At 43.2% G+C, this 24,125-nt stretch overlaps 1 protein-coding gene across 10 annotated transcripts in view; it reads right to left on the minus strand.

The window, feature by feature from the left end:
* The window catches only part of FAM184A (family with sequence similarity 184 member A), a 168,952-nt gene that overhangs the window by 87,348 nt on the left and 57,479 nt on the right, over positions 1-24,125 (minus strand). For all 10 annotated transcript variants that reach the window (XR_012638821.1, XR_012638822.1, XR_012638823.1 and 7 more), the window contains exons 2-5: positions 22,484-23,338; positions 10,594-10,729; positions 1,808-1,989; positions 564-761 (exon numbers count right to left, since the gene is read on the minus strand). Coding sequence is in view for 7 of the 10 variants with exons in the window: in XM_074948319.1 (XP_074804420.1) it covers positions 564-761; positions 1,808-1,989; positions 10,594-10,729; positions 22,484-23,338 (1,371 nt within the window). In the remaining 3 variants the exon portion in view is untranslated. The remainder of the gene's footprint in view (positions 1-563; positions 762-1,807; positions 1,990-10,593; positions 10,730-22,483; positions 23,339-24,125) is intronic.

The following is a 24,125-nucleotide window of genomic DNA, read 5'->3' on the forward strand; positions in this document are numbered from 1 at the left end:
GATATGGAAAGACTCAGTGACTTCACTGATTTATGGATTAGGCCCATAGTTCTTTCCCCAAGCACCTGTGCAAGGACACGGGGAAGCTATCCTGAAATTAACTATGTGTTCAGTGGGCAACACAGATTGCTCCTGCATCTTGTCAAAAGTACGTTCACTTTTCCACAAAAGTTTGAAGAGTAGAGTAATCTTTAATATACTATTTTTCCTAACCATAAAGGTGCAACTATGGCTTTGCTGTATACATGTATTTAAATCAATAAGCAAGTTAGCTAATGCAACTAGGAATGCTATATCACCCTCAACTTGTCCATATTTCATTTAGGAATTGCAGTGTGCATGGTTGTATATAAAAGGACCCCAAAGCACTATAATTCCCTTGTTATTCTTTACAAATGCAAATGTACCAGAGTCAAGCTCTCTTAGGAGAATTAGGGATTAAAAATGAAATTAATGAAATAAGGGAATTACTACATGCTATACATATGCATACACCATTTTATCATAGTTTGGCTAAACACCCTTTCTTACTTGGAACCTGGTTTGTTTTCCTCCTAACTTACCAGCTGCAGCTTTTTCTTTTCCTTGGTAGCATTGCTGTGTGCAGCCTCAATCGCAGTGTGATGTTTCCATGCCAATTCTTCCAAGGTCTTAGAATGAGCCTCATTTAACTGTGCAGCTTCCCCTTCCAATCTGGTTTGCAGCTTTATCAGCTCTTTCTCATAATACTCTCGTTGCGTTTCCCTTGCTTCATTTACCTTCTGTAAAAGCCAGACAAAAAATATTCCAAATCACCTATTCTTAAGTGTTTGTCTATTTCAGTAAGGAGAAAAAGAAAAAAAGGAAAAACTAAACGTTTTACACAAATACTCGAAAACAATTATACTTCATATATATGTGGCACAGAATAAATACCCTTAAACCAGATCTTTAAACTATACTCAAAAAGGTATTTAATTATAGACTTAAGTATAAGAAGTTAAAATCTATTGTCTCTTTTTTTGCTCTATTTTATCTTGTAAAGGAACAGCAGACAAATTTCAGATCTACAGGCAATTTCCAATTCTTTATTCTCTGAGCTACAAACATCGTTTTGGAAACTAGCCCTTCTTCTTTCTTATTTTAGTTTTGAACCAGTGCTGGTGTGTAGTGAGGCAAGGAGGAAATTCATTATTATGATTCCCTGTCAGGACAAAAGTCATAAGGAAGGTTGTTCAAACATCATAACAGTTTAAACCAGTACGCGTTTCTCGACTCCACTACTTTATATGTAACCTATATCATCATCATGATCTTAACTGGTGGGAACAGAAAGAAACAATTAAAGAATCATTATACATTAGCTCAAGTTTTAATTTGCTATATTTGCCCTGTCACGTGCATTCTCAAGGCTTACTGATTTTCAATTTTTCCTTGACCTCAACCCCATTCCCACCTCACGGAGGCACTCTGGGAGATGAGACACATAGGAAGATTACTGGCAATCTGCTTCAAGAATCAAGCAGCACAACAGATGCCAGAAATCAGTTTGGATAACACTGCACCTGCCTCCTCTCTGTCTTTATCTCAGCTGAAACTATCACCTTCAACTCTGCAATGCACATGATCTACATTAGTAACTTTAAAAGTTGGCAGTACCATATGTGCCTCACAGGGCAGTGTAATGTGCTATCACTGCTCCAGTCAGTCAGTCACTCCAGTCTTTTAAAAGAGTTAGGATATTTCAGAATTCATTAATATTTCCAGTTAGAATTGTAAGGCTTCTATTTTGTTGTTCTAAAATAAAAAACTGGTTTTGTTGTTTTACCTTTTCCAGTGCCAGAATCTGCTGCCTTTGTCTTTCATCCAGACTTTGTGTTTTGCTCTGCAATAGATTTCTTTCCTCTTCCAGCTGAGATAGTTTCTCTTTTAATCTAGATTTTTCTGATTCCAAATCTCTTATTGTAACTTCCTGTGTCATCTGTGTAGCTTGAAGAATTCCTATGTGACCTACAAAAAGAAAACCACCATTTAAAATCTCAGATATGAAGATTATTCACCTGTAACCCAAATTCTTACAAATGGACTCTGCACATTCCCACCCAAGTGATGTCCAGTGATGCAGCTCTGACAGTGGAAACTTCTTGGAGCAGTTCCCATTGGAGTGCTGTCATCCCACCTCCTTTCCCTTCCTCACTGTTCCTGAATGTTTGGAGGGCAAGGGTATAAAAAGGGGGCATGATAATCTTGTCGCCTTAGTTCCTTCCACTGCCTCTTCAAAGGTTCAAAAGTTTAAATTAGCACTCCGAAGTGAGGAGGAGGAGGAGGAGGAAAGTATGTATGTGCCGAGTCCATCTCAAATAATTCTGGTGATTGGTGAATAACCTTCATTTCTTTTTCAAATGGCCTCAGCACATTCCCACTCATGGGATAGTTAGATAAGCAGTACCACAATCTCTGTAAGTTGAGATGCACAGTCCTAACTGAATAATGATTGTAGTACTGCATTACCAAACTGAACATCTGACCAGAATGCTAGATCTAGTGAGTAGTGCTTTGTCAAAATGTGAATAGAGCTCCAGGTTGTAGCTCTTCATGTTTCTAAAATCGGGATAAGCTTGAGGCATGCCATGGAAACCATATTTTCCCTTGGAAGAGGGGCAGAGCTTTTTTGTAGCTTTCCACTATACAAAACAGCTTTCCTCTGTACAAAACCTAATCCATTTAGATGTAATTATGTTCTCTTTATTATTAGCATCCCTAAATGAAATAAAAACTTTTGGTGACTTCTTGGCAATTAAGGCATGAAGCTTTGCCTCATCTGAATGAGAATGAGGTCTAAAAAAGAATACTGCTAAGTTATTGATCTGAGTCAGGTTAAAATCTGTTACAACTTTGGGAAGGAATTTACGATGCAGATGGAGGACTTTTTCCCTGTGAAATACAGTGAATGGTGGGTCAGCCATGAGGATCTGTAACTTGCTTACAATTCTAGCAGATGCACTTGCTGTAATGAAGGCTGTTTTGATTGAAAGGAGAACTAAGTGACCCCATTGGCTCAAAGGCAGTTTCATGAACTGAGTAAGTACTAGGTTAAGATCCCAAGTCAGAGTTAGCTCTTTAATGGAGGAAAATGTTTACTGTTCCTTTCGTGAACCTCTTGACTCTGTCATGTGTGAATTTAGCCTTATCAATAAATGCATGGTGTGCAGAAATGGCTGCTAAGTGGACTTTCAAGAATGATATAGAAAGAGTTCTAATCACTTTAAAAGAAGTAGGTATTCTGGTACACAGTACTCAGAAGATGTTTCTGAATCAATGTTGTTAGTATTGGGCCAGATTAAAAATATTTTGCATTTGAAAACATAGCATCTGAGAGTTGACTGTTTTCTGGAATTTATAAGGACACGAGAAAGTTCAAGAGAGTGGGACTTTTCTAGGTCTGTCACAATCCTATGGTCCATGCTGTCAAGTGCAGAGACTGGGGTCCAGCTGGTAAATACATCTGTTCTGCTGGGTCAGTAGATCTGTGGTTAGTGGAAGAGACCGATAGTTTCCTCTGAACAGAAGAAGAAGATATGGAAACGTTGGTTGTCTCACCTGTGCTGCGGCAATCAAGGTTATTCTTGCTTTTTCTGTCTTATTTTTCTTATGACTCTTTGAGAGAGAATAAATGGGGGAAAGGGTATAAAGGAGACCTATTTCCCAGTCAAGCAGAAATGCATCTGATATGGATTGGATTTCTACTCCAGTTCTTGAACAAAACCTTGGGCATTATGAATTGCATCTGCTTGCAAATAAGTCTATGTCTGGATAGCTCCAAAGAAAGAATCTCTCATCTACTACTAAGATTTTGTGACCATTTGTACTGTTCACTTCTGGTCTGCAAGCCTGTTGATTTTGCCCATGAGATGTAGGGCTATATGGTAGATATGGTGCTGGATGCACCAGTCGCACAGTGCCACTGTTTCTCTGCACAGTTGCCTGGAGTGGGCCCCTTGTTTGCTCACACAGAACACGGCTGCTGTGTCTATTGATACATGGATGACTTTGCCTTGCAGATGAGGAGAAAGGATTTGAAATCCAAATGGAATTCTCTTAATTTTAGCATTTGCAGAGTCCTTTTCCAGTGGTTCGGATGTCCATGGACAGTTAGGTTGTACAAGGGAGCTCCCCATCCCAAGTATGAAATGTTTGAGGCAATCATAGTTAACAAAGCTGGGGGGCTGAATGTTACTCCTTCCAAAACACTATGATGCTGAATTGACCAACTGAAGGATGACAGTACCTCCTTCCGAACGGTCAGTTTGGAGAACATGCTGTCCAAATTTGGAAGATAATTCTTTGCTAGCCAGTTCTCATCTTGAGGCGGATACTTCACTGACAGGGCTTCTTGTGGAGTCTTTGTTGCCATCAAGATTTTCATAAATCTTCCTTCTGGATGGAAGACTATGGCTTTTCAAGAATCCAGAATTCCCCAATAAACTGGATTGACTATACAGGTGTTGTGCTTTTTTCCAGCTTATTCTGAGCCTCAGTTTTTGAAGAGGGATCATGTCTGTACCGTAACTGTTGAAAGGTCCTACCTGAGAGGATACACTGATGAACCAATCATCTACACAGAAATAAATGTAGATACCTTGTCACCTTAGATGTGCTGCTGCTGCAGACAGACACTTTGTGACTACTCCCATGCACCTGAGCAGGGGAAAAGGAGAATTCTGTAGTGGAAGCGGTCCTCTCGTATGATGAAATGAAGGTATTTGTAATGTGTAGGTCTGATAATTCTAAAATACATTTCTTAAAAACCGAAAGATTCAAGCCAATCTTGGGTGGATAAGGAGGACATAACTGATGTCAGGGTTAACACAAAGAATTTGAACTCCCTAATTAATTGATTGAATTTTCACAGATCTAAAATAGGCAGAAGGTTTCCATCTTTCTTTGGGATCGGAAAGTATCTGGCCTAGAAACCCTTTCCATGGAATTCCCTTGAATTCTTCTGCATGGCTCCTTGCTTACATTAAAGACTGGATTTCTGCTCCTAACAGACTCTCATGAAAAGGTCCCTGAAGAGAGAAGGGACAAGAGGACTAGGGGGATGTATTGTGTTGAACCAAATAGAATAAATTTTCTGTATAATTTCAGGATCCAACTGTCTGTTGTGAAGGCATGCCCGATGTTGAAGGAGTGGGGAAAGTCTTCTTTTCCCAATAGAGGGGCGGGACATGGATGGATCAAGGTTGATCTGATGCTCTTGGGTGTCTCAGCAAACATGAGGTCTAAGCCCTAGTGTGGAAGACAAGGAAACTGTTGATTTGCCCTTTGTGTGAAATTTAACAATTTTCCTTCTCTGTAGCCATTGCTAAGAGGATGATTGCTTGTACTGCCATCTCTGCGTGAAGTAGGATAATGAGGAAGACGAATATTCTGGGTTTATGATATCTAAAGGCAGGAACATCAAACCTTCTTCTGAATGGCTGATAGTACGTTTCAGCTTTTCTAGGATTTCATCCATTCTTGAACAAACAGACCATCTCCCACAATGGAAGGTCTTCCACACATGTTCTCATCTCTCATGCAAGGCCAGATGATCTCAGTCATGAATATCACCTTAATGCTATTGCTGAAGCCGCTGATCAGGCTGCTGCATCACAGAAGTCAAATGAGGACACCTGCAATAAACCTTCCAACATGGGAGAGTGATTTTCATGGCTTTTGCCAGCTTCTTCTGGTCTTTAGGAAGGGATCTAGCAAAATTGGCCAGGAACAAGTACCACCTTGGAGAGAAGATGGACATTCTAACTTGATAATTAGAAAACCTAATGCCAAGTGAAACAGATGAGAAGACCTTTCTGCCTAAGTTGTTAAGCTATTTCCCTTTTCTGTCTGACAGGATTGTGTGTACCTATTCTCCTTTTGTTCTTTGGACAGCTACGGCAACAACCAGTGAATTAAGAGCTGGATGTGTGTGAAACAGTGAAAACACTTCATATGATAGTTGATAACACTTGTCCAACACTTTTTAAAAACATAGCTTGACCCATTTCAGGATGTGATTATATTCTCTTGACCAGCTGCAATAAACCTTCCAACATAGGAGAGTGATTTTATTGTTGGAAGGAGATCCCAAAGTACTGAATACAGGATGAAAGGTTTCTTCCACTGTGAAAGATTGTATCTTCAGTATTGTACCTATTCTTTCTAGCATTTCATGGAAATGAATAGCATCTTCTGATGAAGATGATGAGGAGATTCCCTCCCCCACCTCAACACACACACAAATATCATCAGGAGATATTTGATTGTCTGGTTCCATGCTGGCATCCTGGAATTCAGTGGAACCTCCTGTTTCGTATTCTAACATGTCAGGGACTAACATGGGAGAAGGGTCTCTCTAAAGTGGAGATGTAGACAGAGCTGGATGAGTTGGATCCAAAATGCCAGTAAGGAAGGTGAAGAGCAGTAAAGTCATCTAACCAAGGAAGGTATATAACATTATTTTTAGTATTCAGTGTCAGACTATCATAATACCATGTAGTGTAAAGGTGTTCCCTTTGTCTAAATGATCTGTATATGATGTCAGTATAATGTTTTCTAGTGTATGTGATCCACCCTCCCAGGAAGGAGAGGAGGTGGCAAATTAACAGGTCTATCTTAGCCTTAATCATTATTTGATTGTGGATCCAAATGTGGATCTGATGTAGCTCAAACTAGAGACAATACTGGCCTTGGTAAGTACAGTATAGAAAATAGTGAAGGTCAGTTCCCTGGGGAACCTGGAGGGAGGGAGGAAGGGAGGAAGATAGAGTGTGTGATTGTGTGAGTGTGTGAGTAGCCAAATCTGAGGGGAAATCTGTAACTGAGCGGGGGTGTTTCTTTTCTTTCTGAGTGAAGACGAGGGAGTAAGGGTATCAGAGTCTTCAATTCTTCTTTTAATTCCCTTATCTTTTTCCCCCTGAAGGATCCCTAAACAGGGGAGGCCTTTGGATCAGAGTATGGTTCTGACCGCAGGTCTGGTTTATGTACTTGGACCACTATTGTAATAGTGGAAGTGGATGGTGCTGAGGAGTCTGAGGTGTCTCCAGTAATATTTTTTGGAACCGCCACGCTCATGAAATTGGGGTATGATGCTTTGTTTGGGATTCATAATCACCATGAGCCTTTGGTTTTGGCCTGTGTTCCAAAGGTGGTCTTGGAACGGAGGCCATGAGAGCCAAGGGGTTCCAGTGTGCAGACAGACTCTGCCAGCAGACAGACAGATACCTGCAAGGTCTGTCACCTCCTGGCTAGGGACTGGAGATGACAGATCCGAAGGACTGCATTCCTGAGGTGTGGCTCTGCTAACAGAGGCTGACACCAGCAGGGACCTGCTTTGTTGCACCATCAAATCTGACGACGGTGGATTCCTTGGTAACATGATTTTAGATTCGACTCCGGTAGCAGAATGCCTTGGACAGGATCTTATGCTGCTTTTAAGTCCCCAAAGGAGCTGGGGATGAAGTAGGCCTATCAGTACTCACGAATCCTACAGACTTGGAACTGTTTTTTTTTCATTCCTTGTGAGCTCTTGGGGTGAAAGTGGTACAAATGGCACAGCAAGATGAAGCATGACCTTCCCCCAAACAAGTCAGACACCAAACATGGGTGTCTGATGCTGTAAACAGGGCCAGAGGCACACCTCGTAAATCCTGGCTTTTTTCCTTTTGGATCTGCCATCAGCTGTGCACACCTCTGTTGGAGCACTACAACTGACTAGAAAGAAATTAAATTTAAAAGCTAAATCTTATACTAACTGAGACCTAGCTAAGGCACTGAGACTGAAAAGTCGATGATGAAGTTCCTGGTACATCTGTAAGTGATGCTGGAAGAAACTGAGGTGGCTGGAGCACCACGCCCCCTTTTACAGCCTCACCCTCAATGTCCAGGAACAGTGGAGGAAGGGCAAGAGGTGCAAGAGTGCGCTCAGGCAGACTTTGCTATGAGAAATATCCACTGTCAGAGCTACATTGCTGACACATCCATAAGTAAGAATGTGCAGAAGCCATTCAAAGAAGAATGCCCACTACACCCTTTGGAGTTTGAATGTATTCAAATATACAGTTAAATATGTTACTGAGTTCTTAAATCCACAGCAATGATCAACCCTTCAGATGCTATATGAAGATATTAAATATACAGAGCAATAACACTGATACATGTCCTTAAGATTCATTAAGGACATTTTGTTTCATAAAAGAAAATTAAAGTTCTTTGAAGTGTTTTCTGAATGTGGAGTTAATGGACTGCTCCTACATTGCCGTTTGACTCAGATCACTTGGTAGTTTAGAATTTTGGCACTCAGCTTTGTTTACAGCATTATTTCACCTTCTCAGAACTCTGAAGCAGATAATTTGTCCCATTCTGGTCCCTTTGCATCAGTACAGCAATGCAAAGGATTCTGCCAGACCATGAGAAAGCCAGCGGGCACAGAGCCAGCACAGCCCTGGACACAAGGAGTTTGGGGACGAGATGGGGAAGAAGAATGGCAACAAGATGTTGTGCTCCTGCTATTCTCAGCTAGAAGTATTGCCAGCTGGAGCAGATTAGAACAGCCTGAAGACAGGTCAGGCTATGAAAGTGTTTAGTAACTTCTGCTCTGAAGAGATAAGAGGCAATACCCACTGGTCATTCATGATGTTCCTCAGAGGTAACAAAAATGGAGAAGCCCATCACTTAGATGTCGTCGCCCACATCTGTCATGTACTCGTACATCTGGCATCAAAAGCTTTATTTGATATATTTGGTAGCATATACCAGCTTTTGCCGGTTTCAGGATGCTCTAGGGCCACAATATCTCTATATTTTAGAGAGGAAAGGAGATATTTTTAAGAGGACCTTTGAAAGAGTAGTAATCTTTGTGACAGTAGGAGAAAGCATAGCATGAACTAGGCTTCCTAAACAATGATACAGTGTTATTTTAGTTCTTGAGATCTTAGAGTGCCTGTTCAAGAGTGTTACCTAAAAGAATCTCTTCTCCTTTAATGAGAGTGTCAACGAGACACTTCTTGGATTCAGACTCTGGTTCTCAGCTTCAAAGCCAATCTACTGATCAGATTGTGGGTCAGGAGATAGCAGGAGAGGGAGGCCAACTCAATATTGGCATCACAGAGAAAGATGAAAGCCAGACAATCCTATGGAACAGCTCTCCTCAAGATTTTAAGTCGAATACCCAACTTCCAGTTCTGCTATATAGGTCCTCAAAGGTGACAATGACCACTGCTGGAAGTTAAGATTTCCTCGCCAATCAGCTTTCAGCAAGATCAAAAAAGAGAGCCCAAATAACCTAGACATGACTATAGGCAGAACAGGGTTTGCATCTGGCCACTCTCAAAATTCCACAATCGTTTTCACTAATGATATTGTGACAAATATTGCAACCCAATGCAGTATCTTTGAGGACCATGCCATATTATGTTTATGTATCACTGTGGGCCAGGAATTGTATGCAACTCCAGGGGGCAAGGGTCACCATAGCTCCCTCCAGGAACCAAAACTAGTAGGGGGTGAGTAAGGTGAATCACTTAGGTTGTAAACAGAGAGATACCACCCCCAGGGGAGGTATGTATATACTGACTCAAACTGGGTTTTTCAGAGACCAACAGACACAGAAAGGGCTTTTGACATAAAAAGACTGGGTTTAAACTGACTCAAGGCCTTCTTTCTAATCCAGCAAACAGTAAGGATATTCTGTCCAAGGGGGGGGCCCAAACCTTGTGGAAAGGTTGGAAAGACTTTGGGCTACTAGAGCCCTATAAGACTGGTGGGTGCCTCCCCATATGTTTAGTGTGTATTTAAATTATGTTTTCAGTATGTTTTCCCTGTGATGCTTTTACCTTAAGAATAAATGAGCTTGCTTAGAAAGAGCTGTGTGGTAACTTGTAATTGCTGGCAATACTCTGTTCTTAAATCTCAGAGAAAGCAAGGCACAGGTACCAGCTGTTAGGCAGACTAGCTTGCTGGGGATATTGCAGAGTAAGGCAGGGTGGTGTGCAGCCTTAAAACCCCTGGAGAGGAAATGAGTGGGGCAGTAGTCCCTACCATAGACAAGTGATGGTTGGACACCTGAGACCTGACTGGGCACACCTGGAGTGGATCATGAGATGAGAGGGTGTGTGTGGGGGAAAATAGGTGAAGTTACCCTGAAACTGTGACAGGTATAAACATACCTCCCCTGCTTGTACCTAGCCTTGAAGAACCTCTACTTGGGACTTTTTGTCTTTATTGTCAAACAAATCCAGAATACACTTTCCTAAAAGTTAGAATGATCTGACATTTTAATCAAAAGCTGCCTTTATCAAGAATTAGGCGACTTAATAAAAGTCAATTACTTTCAAAATGCATTTAAAAATAGTATGACAGCTTGTAAAGCAAATATAAATCTAAATACAATACAAGTAACATTAATTTTTTTTTTAAAACAAGAAAAAAAGCCTTTCAGAACTTTTTAGGGACAATGCAAAACTCTTCATGGACACTCTAGAGCTGCATAATTTTAAAAATAGAAAAAATAGTATCATCCTGAATTAATATTTGAGGCTCATTTACACACAAAAAAGTTATGGACATACATACTGGCTTTGAGTACAAGATCTGTGGCCTGCTGCTGTAAGTGTTCCCTAGCAGCTGCTAGCTCACTTTCCACCTCCTTGTGTTTGCTTAACAATGATATCTCCTCCTCCTTGACATCATCTAGCTGTTTTTGAAGCACCTAAGGAAACATACAACATAATATTCATTAACACTACGTAATAATGCTGCTAAATTTAACAAGCACGAATTTAAAGTATAAATACAGATGACATTTCAGCTTATAGGGCTTATTATTCATATACAAAACAAGATCTTGTTAAAATGACACACATATTAACATTGAGTGTTATGAAGCAAGCCTGCTATTTCTATAAAGTGTACTTGATCTCTGTATCAAATTTAACAAACCTATATATAATCATATTGTTAGGATGACTACAGTTTTTTATTATTGCCTCTGTAATCCACATTTGGATCCACAATCAGATAAGATCAGTGTGATTTAATCAGCCACTACATACTATCCATACAAAATGTATATTTTCCCCTTTTCAAGGCTGAAGCAACGCTAGCTAACAGTCATGAAAAATGGTTTCCAAAATAAATTAAGGGGGAGAGGGAAGGAAATCCACATATACATTTGTCTAAAGAGATTTTCAGTGGAAATAATAAAAATCAATGTTAATGTAATCTTAAAATAGAAACTGGAAATCACAGAAACAAATTATGGTTTCCATCACAACCATAACTTTATCCCCTTCTGCATATGGATTATGAGAGGATCTTTCATTACATAGCCATATAGCACAAGGCAAGATGAAACTCTACACTGTTCAGATATATTCATTTTACCAATACCAGGTAACTATGTGGAAATATATAAATATTTCATACGCTAATCATAATAAATATAAAAAACCTTTGTTAGAACATTAATAAGGTCGCAAACTTAGGCACTCAGAAGTTAGGAAATGCCAGAATTCATGAGCCTGTGCAAACTTAATCCAGCCCATTCGTACATAAGCATTATGATACAGTCTTTAAATGCATGGTCCCATATGGAGAGGCTACTTACCTTACACGATAACTTGAGTTCTTCGAGATGTGACCCACTATGGGTGCTCCACGTCAGCATGTGTGCATGCCTGTGATCAGAGATTTTTGTCAGCTGCATCCACAGGTCCATGCCTGCACCCTAAACACTCTTGTGCTGTGGTACGATGGTATATAGAGAGGGGCGGACCCACTGCCAGTCCAGTTCCTTCTCAACCATGAAAGTCCAGCAAAACACTCCAACGCAGAAGGGAAGGAGGGAAGGTATTGGAGTACCCTTAGGGACACAGATCTTGAAGAACTCAAGTTACTTAAATGGAGGTTACTCACCTGTGACTGGAAGTTCTTTGGAATATGGGGTCTCTACCTGTATTCCACACGTGAGTTTGCATGCACATCATGCACTTGAGCTTAGAGATTTTTAGTAAGCAGTGTCTGTTTGTCCTCATATTTGCAGTTGTTCTCATGCTCTGAACTGAGGATATAGTGGGCAGTGCGGACTGATGTTTCTCCAGTTCCTCCTTCTACCATGAACCCAGGCATGATCCATAGCTGAGGGGACAGAGGGCTGGTAGTAGAATACAGAAAAGGACCACACATCCCAAAGAACCTCCAGTTCCTGGTAAGTAACCTCCATTTCTTCTTCAAGTGATGGTCATTATGTGTATTCAACATGTGAGAAATTAATAAGCTGTAGTCAGTCGGGAGATGGGTGCAAGGATGCAGATGGTATGGATGTCCATAATACTTTTTTACAGATACAGGTGTAGGGACGTCAGTATGGACCAAGGCATAACATTTTGTAAAGGTGTAGATGGAACTATACATAGCCACCCTACATATATCTATTAAGAGTACATCATACAGAGATGCCACAGAGGCTGCTTGCGCTCTGGTGGAATGGGCTCTCAACCCCTCCGCGGTGTCTTTGTAATTGCTTTCGTTCTCTGTAGATAGAATGCCAGTGCCTGTTGGGCATCTAGGGAGTGAAATCTTTTCTCCTTATCAGAAGCACAAGGTTTTGAAAAAAAAATACTGGATGGTTTGATTTATGTAAAAGTCTGAAAGTACTTTAGGGATCAATTTCAGGTGGATACAAAGAAAGAGTCTCTCTTTTTGAAAAATGGTATATGATGGATCTGCCATGAGTGTTCCCAGCTCACTCATCCTTCTGGCTGATGTAACAGCACTTAGGAAGACAACCTTCATCAAGAGATGGGAACTTAAAACAGGTGCCTAATACTTCAAAGGGAGGTCTGGTGAGAAGTGAGAGGATGAGACTGAGATCCCATTGTGGTGTTAGAAGTTTCCCTGGAGGATGAAAAGTGCTGATTGCCATGAGGTGGATCCATAGGGAACTTATCGAGAAGCCCAATGTCTTCAGGGTGAGTCGGTAATCTAAAGTAACAGGGAATTCTAGCTACTTTGTCAAAATAGCATGTGATTTCCAAAGAGGAGAAATGTTTCCATTTGGCCGAATAACATCTCCTAATAGAATCCTTCCTACTTTGAATGAGAATGGATTGGACCACTAGTGAACAAGAGCATTCTACATTCAATGCCTATCCAAATATCAGGCCTTGAGTTGTAGAGGTTCTGCACTGGGGTGCCTAGTTACATTGTTGTGTTGCACGAGAAGATCCAGAAATGATCAGACATTGACTGTCGGACAGGTTCTAATCCTCCAGAGGTCCGAGAATCAGAACTATCTTGGACAGTTGGGTGCAATGAGGATAACTTGAGCCTTGTCATGACAAATCTTTCACAGCACTTGTGGTCTTAGTGAGATGGGCAAGAAGGCATACCTGAGACGGTCCGTTCAGGGTAGAAGGGCATCATTCTTCAAGCCTTGGCCTAGAGCTGCTCTGGAGCTGTGGAGGGGGAGTTTGGGGTTTGCTTGCAAGGCAAAGAGGTCCAAGACAGCATTCCCAACTGCGTGAAGACCTCATTCAGGATGGAATCGTGAATCTCCCATTCATGGTCTGTGGAAAAAGGTCTGCAGATTCTGTCTGTTAGGCAGTTCTGCGCACATAGTAGGTACACTGCTGATAGGGTTATGTGGTTTCTGTTACACCATTTTCAGAAGTTGACTGTCTCTACACACAGGAGAAAGGATCTTGTTCCCCTCATTTGTTTACATAGAAGACATTATATTGTCTGACATTACTTGGATATGTTGGGACTGGATGAGTGGAAGTGTCGTGGGGCTGGTACACCCCTCAGCCTTTTGGGGTGGGGGAGAGGCACATTACAGCCCCACAGCTGAGTTTAGGGTTGTCTCTGGTCTTGGGGCTGTATGGCCTATAGGCCAGAGTCACGGGCACGGCCCTTGCTATCCGGGCAGCATAACCTATTGGCCAGAGTCACTGGCGTGACCCTTGCTATGAGGGCACCGTGACCTATTGGCCCGAGTCAATGGCGCAGCCCTGGCTATCCCTCTGTGGGATAGGTGAACGTCTATGTGAAAGTAAGTGTCTTATGTCAACAGCTGTGAAACATGTGCCCTCTTCCAGAGAAGGAATTACTGATTACAATTCTGCATGGTCAAATTGGCATTTTAAGATGAATACATTTACTCGGCATAGATCAAGAATTGGTCTCCATCCTCCATTCTTTTTGGGGACTAGGAAATATGCAAAGTAAAATCCCTTCCCTTGATGTTGAGATGGAACTTGTTCTATCGCTCCTTGCTGGAGAAGAGAGTCCAATTCCTGACATAGGATTTTCTCTTGAGATTGTTTCCTGAGAAGAGGCAGGGAAGGAGGGTGTGGGTAGGAAGTGACAGAAACTTGAGTGGATAGCAAGAGTGAACAAGTTCCAGCATCCACTTGTCTATTGTTATTGCCCTCCTAATTGCGGGTGAGGTGGCCACCAAAAACTTGGGTGGGCAGAATCTGAGGCAAATCAATCAGTATTTGATTGAAAGTCCCATCAAAAGAAACTCTTCAGCTGTGGACTGAGAGGAGGGGAAGGCAGTAGATGTTGAGGAAGCCATGTAACTCGATCATTGGCATTGTGGTTCCTGAGATACAGCACTGATAAAATGGTTGAGGGGTTGGGGTTGGTCTTGTTCTGTACCCCTGCATGTGATGCTTCCTCTTTGGGGTGAGAATATAGATGCCCAGAGAGTCTTTTCATTAAACAAGTTAGCTGCATTAAAGGGCAAATATTCAGTGGTACTTTGGGACCTCTCTAGAGAAACCTGAGGACAGCAACTAAAGATCCCCTCCTCATAACAACTACAGTTGCCACCCCTCTGGAAGCAGTATCAGCAGCATCTACTGCAGTCTTAAGTGACGTTGTGGCTATCAATTTACCCTCATCAACTGAGTTCCAGAATTGGACTTTATCCTCATGAGGGAGTTTATCTTTGAAGTCCAACAATTTCACATAATTGAGGAAAAGTAAAATGTATTTTCTAACAGGGCCTGGCAGGTGGCAATTATAAATTTGAGGCTTGTCAGGAAGAAAACTTTCCTCCCTAGGACGACGAGGTGTTTAGCATGCTTGTACAAAGATCTTGGGGTGTTGCAGCCCGGATCTCTCAGTGGCTACTTGTACCACCAGGGAGTTGGGTGATGGGTGAGAGAACAAAAAACTCCGCTCTTTTACGTGGAACGAAATAATGAGTGCTTCTCAGCCTTTTTTGGGGTGGGAGTGCAGGAGGTAGGACTGTGCACCACTCCCTGGCTGTCCCCATCATGGCCTCATTGACCAGGAGGGCCACCTGACTGGACCCAAAAGTCCAGGAGTTTTTGCTGAAAATCTTGAACCACTTTGAGCTGGATCTGGAGCTCGGACACCACTCCTTGTAAAGAACTCCTGATTTTGCCTGTGACGATCAGTGGAGATGGTGAAGATGGGATAACTGCCTTATCTGGGGAAGACAATAAAATAGCTGCTGGAACTGTTGCATACAACTCCACTTTCAAATAGAGCCATTTGGTGTCAGCTTGGAGAGGATAGATAAGGTTCATACATGGTCCCGGGGGCCTCAGAAATGTCAGTACAAAGTGTCAACTGGTTGGGGCAGACTCCACGGCACTAGGAAACAATGACACTTGGAAAGTCTATATGGGGATAAAGGCTCATCTGGGGCCTCCAACTCATGTGATGAGAAATTTGGTTTTCAATCAACAGGTGGAACCGTTGGTACCGATGGATGGGTACTCAGGTTCAGGGATGTAAAGAGGAGAGTGGCCGCATGTCCTCAAGGTGATATCGTCCTCCAGCATAATGACGTTTTTAAATAAGGTTTAACTCGAGAGAAGAGAAGGCTGAGGATAAGGGAGTGCAAAAACTTTCTCCGGGGAGACACAGATCTCAGACCTCCCCGGGGTGAATTGGTGGTTGGGGCCGTCAGATCCGATATGTCCTTGGTCACCGTGGATGTTGGATCCCTACAGGATATGGGTGCAGAGTTTGATCTCATTGTTGAAGGTAATGATGGTAAATGCCTGTCTTTTGGTTTACACATCGGAACCAAGATTGGAACTGATAGATTGTTACTCCTGTGGTGAGCAGCAACAGCGGTCACAGGCTGCCCCCTGAGCAGTGGTACCGGGCCCACCGACAAGCACCAGTGGGTGCCCCCAAAGTCCCCGCCACGAGCACCAGCAGGCACCCTGGACCATCCCTCCCCAGTACCAACAGGCACCCTGGAGTCCCCCCCGGCCCAGCACCAGCGGGTGCCCCAGAGCAGCAGCGGATGCCCCGGAGCTCCCCCCCAGCACCAGTGGGTGCTCTGATGTGCCCTGCCCAAGCACCAGCGGCATCCCTAGAGCCCCCCAAGATTTAGTTATGGACAGGTCAGAGGACCGTGAATTTTTGTTTATTGCCCGTGACCTGTCCATGACTTTTACTAAACATACCCATGCCCCAAGGAGGTGTATGAAGGATAACCAACAAGGAATGTTAGGCTAACTGTATCTCCTCCAATGGAATTTGTAACATGCTCTCTAACCTTTTAATACAGTCTTGAAAGGCTTATCAGGGTAAGGTCGTGGGGAAGCCATGACACCCTCATCTGGTGAGAAGGTGGTCTTGTGGGAGGGCATCATTTCTTCCTTTCCTACTGACTTCTGCTCTGAGAGATGTACCTGTGGAGCAGGGCCTGCGGGTATGGCTGATGCTCCTGACGAGTCCTCTTTTGAGATGGTACCCTGTTGTAAAGATCACCATATAGAGCTCATGGGTTCCAATAAGCCCGTTGTGGGGGACATAAGGGAAAGGGGACAGGACTTGAAGGCTGTCCTTGCCAGGATAGCCAGGTGTGCTTCCTTCTAGGAGCTTCTCTTTTAGTGTGAGCCTTGAAAGAGGGAGCTTGGAAGGAACAGGAACCTTTTAGAGACACCGCCGAGTCTGATGAGGTATCATCCCTTGTATCCCTGAGGGGGCAAGTGGTGCTGGTACCAGTGGTTGGGTCAATACCAGGCCCTGGCAAGAGACCTCTACTTGCATTGGTACTAATGTTAGAAAGGGAGGCTGGTGAGGCAGCAACAGAGAATTGGTACAGGCTGAAAACATTGTTCGGTACCTCAAAGAGTACACAGCATCAGTACCAGACAGCAAGTCACCGTCTAAAATGTGAAAGGAGGGTATGTAGACTCTGGGAGGTGAATCAGTACTGGTGGAAAGTATCTTTCAGTACTTCTCAATATCAGTGATCTGAGCTCTTCCTATGACCTGCTGTGGATACAGACCATTGGAAGTTCCACCTCAAGGGTTTGACAGACAGCAGTTCCATGGCTCCTGGTTGGCTCCCTGCCTTATATAAGCCCAAGGGGCATTTCAGGAAGTGTCCAGACAACAGCATGGATCTTCTGTAGCTGCCATGACACTCCGGCTCCTTGCTCTTAAATTCCTGGCTTGACCTTAACTGAACTTCGCCTCCTGACTTGGACTCAGACCCTTAGTATCGACCCCGACCTGGACCTGACTACGAACTCTTCTACTACTCCCAGCCTCAGGTTTGCACCTGCTCTGACCCTTGGCCCTGAGCGCCCTTGTTGAGCTCCTAACAGTTTTCCTGGACCACCCTAGCCTATGGAGAATACCTACCTTGGGGGAACATGGAGACAGCGAGCCACTCCCTGTCCAGCCTGTCCCAGAGAGTACTGGAGATGCCTGAATGGGCTGACCACTCCCAGGAGTATCTCCCTGCACTTCGAGCCCAATTATCACAGCTCACAAGAGAGAAAAAAGCTCTGTGAAGGCAATCCACCCACCTCCATGAGGAAAACCCGGCACTACGGGCCCAACTGGCACAGCACGCCACACACAACCAGATGCTATGAGAGCTGGTGGCCCAGCAAAGAATACTGCACTAAGGGCACACACTGCAGCCAGGACCCAATCCCCAAAGTCCTCCTCCCAGAATGTTTTAATGGGGACAGCCAAAAATTCAGGGGGGTTGTTAACCAATGCCACCTGCTATTTCTGCTCTCCCCCAGTCCTATCCCACTGATCAAGCAAAAGTAGAACTCATTATTAGTCTCCTGACAGGAGATGCACTAGAGTGGGCCTCACCCCTACTTGAATGAGCAAATCAATGCTGTTGAACTGGGATGCCTTTCTCCAAGCATTCTCTGTCATATTTGACAATCGCCACTGTGCCCACTCGGCAGAGACGACCCTGTGCAAACTCCAGCAGGGGCAAGGACTGGCCTCTTCTTGTGCTGCCCACTTTTGATGTCTGGTCTCCAACACTGAATGGAATGAAGCGGTCCACCTCTACCAGTTCTGGTGGGGCAACACAAGAAGGTTAAGGATGAACTAGCCCATATGGGTGCCCCAACCAAACTAGATGCTTTCATTGACCTAGTCATACACAACAAGAAGTTGCATGAATGACGTGAGGAAAAGAAGGGGTCTGTATCACCAGCTGACCAGCGCCCCTCAATACCCGTGTACAACCTGTACCCTGAACCCGTCCAGCTGGACATTGCCCACCTGAGGAAAAAGAGCACCGTCGTTGCCAGAGGCTGTGTTTCTACTGTGGGGGATCTGGCCTGGTCTTTCCTACTGCCCAATCTGAGCTCCAGCATGATGCAATTTTGGAAACTACCATGCCAAGGCCCTGTAGAAGGGGTTGACCTGCACAAACCCTGAGGTAACACACTCCTAACTTCTCACTGAGGCATCCCCCAGGCATGGTTAACATTTCCTGCACCTTAAGGTCTAGGTCCACCTCCGTGTTCCAGGGGAGCCCTAAAGAATTCCACCACAGAAGACACTGATGGATTCTGGGACAGCAGACAATTTCACAGAGGGGAATGAGACACACACTTTCTCAGTGGACTTCACAGATATTTGCTGACATCAGAAGATTAGTGAGATTCACGATTCTTTAGTTCCATTTCAGGCATTAGAGGGGAGTGTGTGCTAGTGATCACAGATCCTTATGCCCAATTCCCCTAAATTTGACCCCTTCTGCCCTGGGAACCTGTCCCTGTCCCAGTCTCCATTCAGGCTTCTCATTCCAGTCGCAGTCTCCTTGCCCAGCAAGTCCAAGACTCTCCCTCAGGGGTTCCTGTCCAAATTCTAGTTTTCCACCTCACTCTAGTCACCTTGACCTGCCAACTCCAGTTTCCCCTTCCAGCTCTTTGTCCCCAGTCTCCTTGCCCAGCCAGTCCCAGTACTCCCCTCCTGGGTCCCCATACAATCTCTCCCCTTTCCTCCCAACCCCACCCTCCAATAATCTCTCCTGTCAATACTCCCTAACTCCCAGTCCCAGGCCCTCCTCCTCATGTGCCTCATCATATGGAGCTGAAGCATGCTCAGTGCACAAAGAATCTAAAGAGATTTTAGCTGTGAAGTTCTAACAAGTCTCTATTTAGCACATGCAAACTGAGATTTTTCAAAGGCTTATAACTTGGCCAACTTTGAGCAGATTTTCATATGAGATCAAAGGCATATACCTGACACAAAGGAATCCTCTCTGCCAAATTTCAAGTCATTAGACCATCTAAACAAAATAGCTGTTAGAATTATTTTATGACATGGAAAATTAGGTATTTTCACCTAACCTCATTTTTGGAAACAGCTGAATGGCTTTAGCTAAAATTCCCCCAAAAGAATCAGACGGAGGCAGACACCTACCATGGAAAATTTCAGCCCGAAATTTAGCACAAGTATAAACAACAGAAAATAGGGTGTTATAATGGGAAGTATCAGGCAACCTTAATGATAGGTGGTACTGCCAGATCTATCCATAATAAATAGGATTTCCATATGCTCCCTTTGCTCCTCTTGTGGGATAGGAGGCATGGGAGAATCAGGGAGAGTTTATGTTATGAGGCCAAAGACAGAGTTAGAACTGCCCTTTATAAAAATCACAATATAACTCCCCCTCTCTAATTCCTTTGCCTTCTTTGCCTTGAAAGCATGGAATTCTTGCCTTAGTCCTTCTGCTTTGCCTCCTCTTCACTACCTTCTAATTCCCCATGCTTCTTTTCTCTTAGGCCTTTTAAATAAAAAAAGGAGAAAGGAGAAGACGGAAAAAACTGAGACTCCAAACTCTGTATCAGCCATGAATCCTAGGCAGAGGAAAACTAAAAGACAATTCTTCACTCTGCATCCAAGTCTTATGCAGAGATCAGGGGGTCTCAATGGGGAAAAAGTAGGGCAGAGTCCTAGGGAGCCAGCACCTGTAATATATGGGAGAAGCTTAGCAAGTGGGCTGTCATGTCTGGAAGGAGATCCACTAACCCAGATCTGATGGCAAAGCAGAACCCAGTCTCTTTGATTACCCCAACAGAATATTATCTATCCATGGAGTGGACACAAAATGTGCCCCACCACCATCTGCATCTCAAAAGCCATTCTTCCATTATGTTTTATCCCCCTAGGAGCCCACTGATAAAATGGCAGATCTGGCTTTTCATAAGGTTTATGAGCTCACAGCAGTTGCCTCCAGAATCTCTATTCATTCTGTGTGTCTTGCACCCTGCAAGTGGACCTGGAGAGACCTCCTCTTGAACCAGACCATAAAAGTTTAGGTCTCCTTTCAGATTTCACCTAGGCTAGCTCACACCTTTGATGTTCCCACACTGACCCTAAGATCCTTCATATTTTCCATGTGGGCTTCAGTGCAGAATGGATACACCTGGCTTTGGGGGTTGAGTGCTATGATGAATGCAAATATAAGCTGACTGATCTCTTCTACAAGACTATCACACTTGAAGGGGGAAGTCCCCAATAAAGCTACCAAAGGGCATATAAAGTCCCATAGAATCATTTCTTCTAGTCCCAATCTACAAAACTCTATGCCTCCTTCCATCATAGAAGGAAATCTTTCAACCCTCTGGTCCCCAAAAGCCTGTTTTATGCTTCTGAGGCTTCATATCTTATTTTAGAGCAGCTTTCGAAAACAGCATTAGGACAACTCTGAAAATGTGTACAGTATTTGAGACATTACTTGTGAATGCCTCTTGTATGTGTCCAAGAAGTATACATAGGAAAAGTTGATTAATAGGTCTCATCGTCACACCACAGTGAGTGACCTTTCCCATTTTCTTTGTACAAAATTATGTATTTGTTGAACATATTTTAAATTAAATACTAGATAACAGCTGGCACAAATAACAACCGCAGTAACAAATATAATGTAGCAAAATGGGAATATTTTCTTCATAGTCCAACTATACATCAATATAGACTATTTAGTCACTTGTGTGAGGTTACTCATATGTGTAAGTGTTTGCAACACACCATACACTCTAAATCAGTGTTTCCCAAACTTTTCTAGCAATGATACCAGTATACCAGAATCAGACCTGTTTTACCAGCTACTGACCACCTCATTCCTCCCTTGCCCTGGAGCCAGTCACCCACCCTTTTAAAAACAAAAGATGAAGTTGGGTTCTAATATGGTGAGCTCTGAGGGAGAGCCACTGCTCAGTGCTCATGTGACTGTGTGCTCTCTAATCTGCAATGGAACTTTCTGCACTTCAATTCCTATACCGTAATACCGGGGAGTAGAACATCAGTAAAATAGCTGAAAGGTGGACAGCCAGCCAAGTACTGGTGACAAAAGCTTAACTTTCAAAGCTAACATATGTGTAGGGACCTAACAAATTCACGACCATGAAAAACGCGTCACGGACCGTGAAATCTGATCTTGTGTGTGCTTTTACCCTATTCTATACAGATTTTACGGGGGAGACCAGCATTTCTCAAATTTGGGGTCCTGACCCAAAAGGGAGTTGTAGGGGGGTTGCAAGATTATTGGGGGGGGAGGGTGTCGCAGTATTACCACCCTTACTTCTGTGCTGCCTTCAGAGCTGGGCGCCTGGAGAGCAATGGCTGTTGGTAGGACACCCAGCTCTGAAGGCAGAGCCATGCCAGCAGTAGAGAAGTAAGGGTAGCAATACCATGCCACTCTTACTTCTGCGCTGCTGCCTTCAGAGCTGGGCAGCCAGAGAGTGGTGGCTGCTGACCAAGGGTCCAGCTCTGAAGGCAGCAGCACAGAAGTTACGGTGGCAGTAGCATACCATGCCGTCCTTACTTCTGCACTGCTGCTGAAGGTGCTGATACCTTCAGAGCTGGGTGTCCAGCCAACAGCTGCCGCTCTCCGGACACACAGCTCTGATGGCAACCCCCCCCCTACAATAACCTTGCTACACTCCCCTCCCCAACTCCTTTTTGGATCAGGACCCCAACAATTACAACACCGTGAAATTTCACATTTAAATATCTGAAATCATGAAATTTATTATTTTAAAAATCCTATGACCGTGAAATTGACCAAAGTGGACCGTGAATTTGGTAGGGCCCTACATAGGTGCTAATGATTTGCCACTGCTGTATATATTTTAGGTTAGTTTAATTTCTATTAAACACATTGGAACTTAAAAGAATGATGTGCTGTCAGTCTCACCTGAACAGTGTTTTCTGCTGTACTGAGTGCTACCTGAAGCTTTTGGCATTTTTCTCGCAGACTACCCACTTCATCCTGTACCATCTGCAATTCAGTCTTCAGTTTCCCAAGGTTCTTCCGTAAAACAGCTTCTTGGCTTTGAAACTCTCTTCTTAGCTCCACTTCTTTCTCTTTGCTGGCATGCAGGCTTTCAGCTGTAAAGAGCTGAGATCTTTTCAAAGCATCAAGTTCATGTTCATAAAAGGATTGAGCTTTGCTGAGTTTGCCTTCATACTCCTCAATGAGTTTTTTCCTCTCCAGTCTTAGCTCTTCAACTTTGCTGTTTAAATCTTCCAGTTCCAACCTGTGCAACTCCTCTAGCTTCTCTTGCCCCTTACTTAAAGTAACATTCTGATTCTGCTGAGTTTTCAGAAGTTCTTGAATTTCCAATCTGTGTGCTGCTCTCAAGTCTTCCAGAGCTGAGCGTTTGTCTCTCTCAAATTGTACTTGCAATTGTACAAAGCTTCGTAGCCTCTCCTCAAACTTCTTTCTAATCTCTTCTACTTCTCTTGACATAGTTACTACACGCTGGACATGCTGGGCTTCTGCACAAAGCTGCATATCTTCAACTCTGTCCTTGTAAGCTTCAAATTCTGTCAAGGCTTGATGTTTCATCTTTTTATGATCTTCCAATGACTCTTCCAAAACCTGGATCTTTCTCTTAAGATCCATTTCTTCAGCAACTTTACTCTTATACTGTAAGAGCTTCTCTCTTGTTTCTGCAAGAATTTGTTGGATTTCTTCTTCATGAGCATCCTTGAGGGCTTGAATAGCAGCTTCATGTTCATCATTCTTAGTGTTTAAAGCATATATTACCTGCAAGTTTAAAACAGAATTTTATTAAAGGTATATTCAGACTTATTGCTAAATCAAAAAATAATCTCTAAGCATTTTGACACGCTGTCACAAATAGTCACACATTCATGACACAAATAGAGCACCATACATTTTAGGAATGAGACTTCATAGGCCTTTTGTACCAGATATTACAGAAGTTTTATACATTTGAGCTAAAGAGCATTGCTGTGCTTCTTGTACTGTGATTCTGCTGGCAAATATTCACTTGGCATTGTCATATGCAAGTACTGCAGAAGACAAGGAATACTGGATATACCCAAGAACACTCAAATATTAATATAAAAGATTTGCAATTTGGATAAGAATTTTTCTGCTACAGAATAATGTATATCATGTAAACAGTAGAGCTGATTGGGAAATGGAATTTCTGTCCCTTGTAAAATGTCAAGATTTTGAAAAACAAATTGTTCTTTATCAAGTTGAAAAATTCGAATTTTTCACAGGACTGAAATTCGGAAATATTTCATTTAGGACACACCAAATGCTGCTGCTTGGCAGGCAGGCGAGCTGCTTGGTGGGTGTGCTGCTGGGCTTTCCAGACTTGCCAGCTCCCTGGCTGCACAGGTTTGAGAGTTTGTTGGCTGCCCAGTTGGCAAACCAGACAGGCGGCATGCCACCTAGGGAGACAGGCAGGCTAACAGAAAACCAGGCAGGCCAGCCTTCCTAGTTTCCATCAAAAGTTTTGACAGAATTGATACATTCCTATGGAGCATTTCAATTCTGTTGAATCAGTATTTTGACAGAA

Source organism: Natator depressus, chromosome 3, assembly GCF_965152275.1.
Source record: "Natator depressus isolate rNatDep1 chromosome 3, rNatDep2.hap1, whole genome shotgun sequence".
Classification (NCBI taxonomy): domain Eukaryota; kingdom Metazoa; phylum Chordata; order Testudines; family Cheloniidae; genus Natator; species Natator depressus.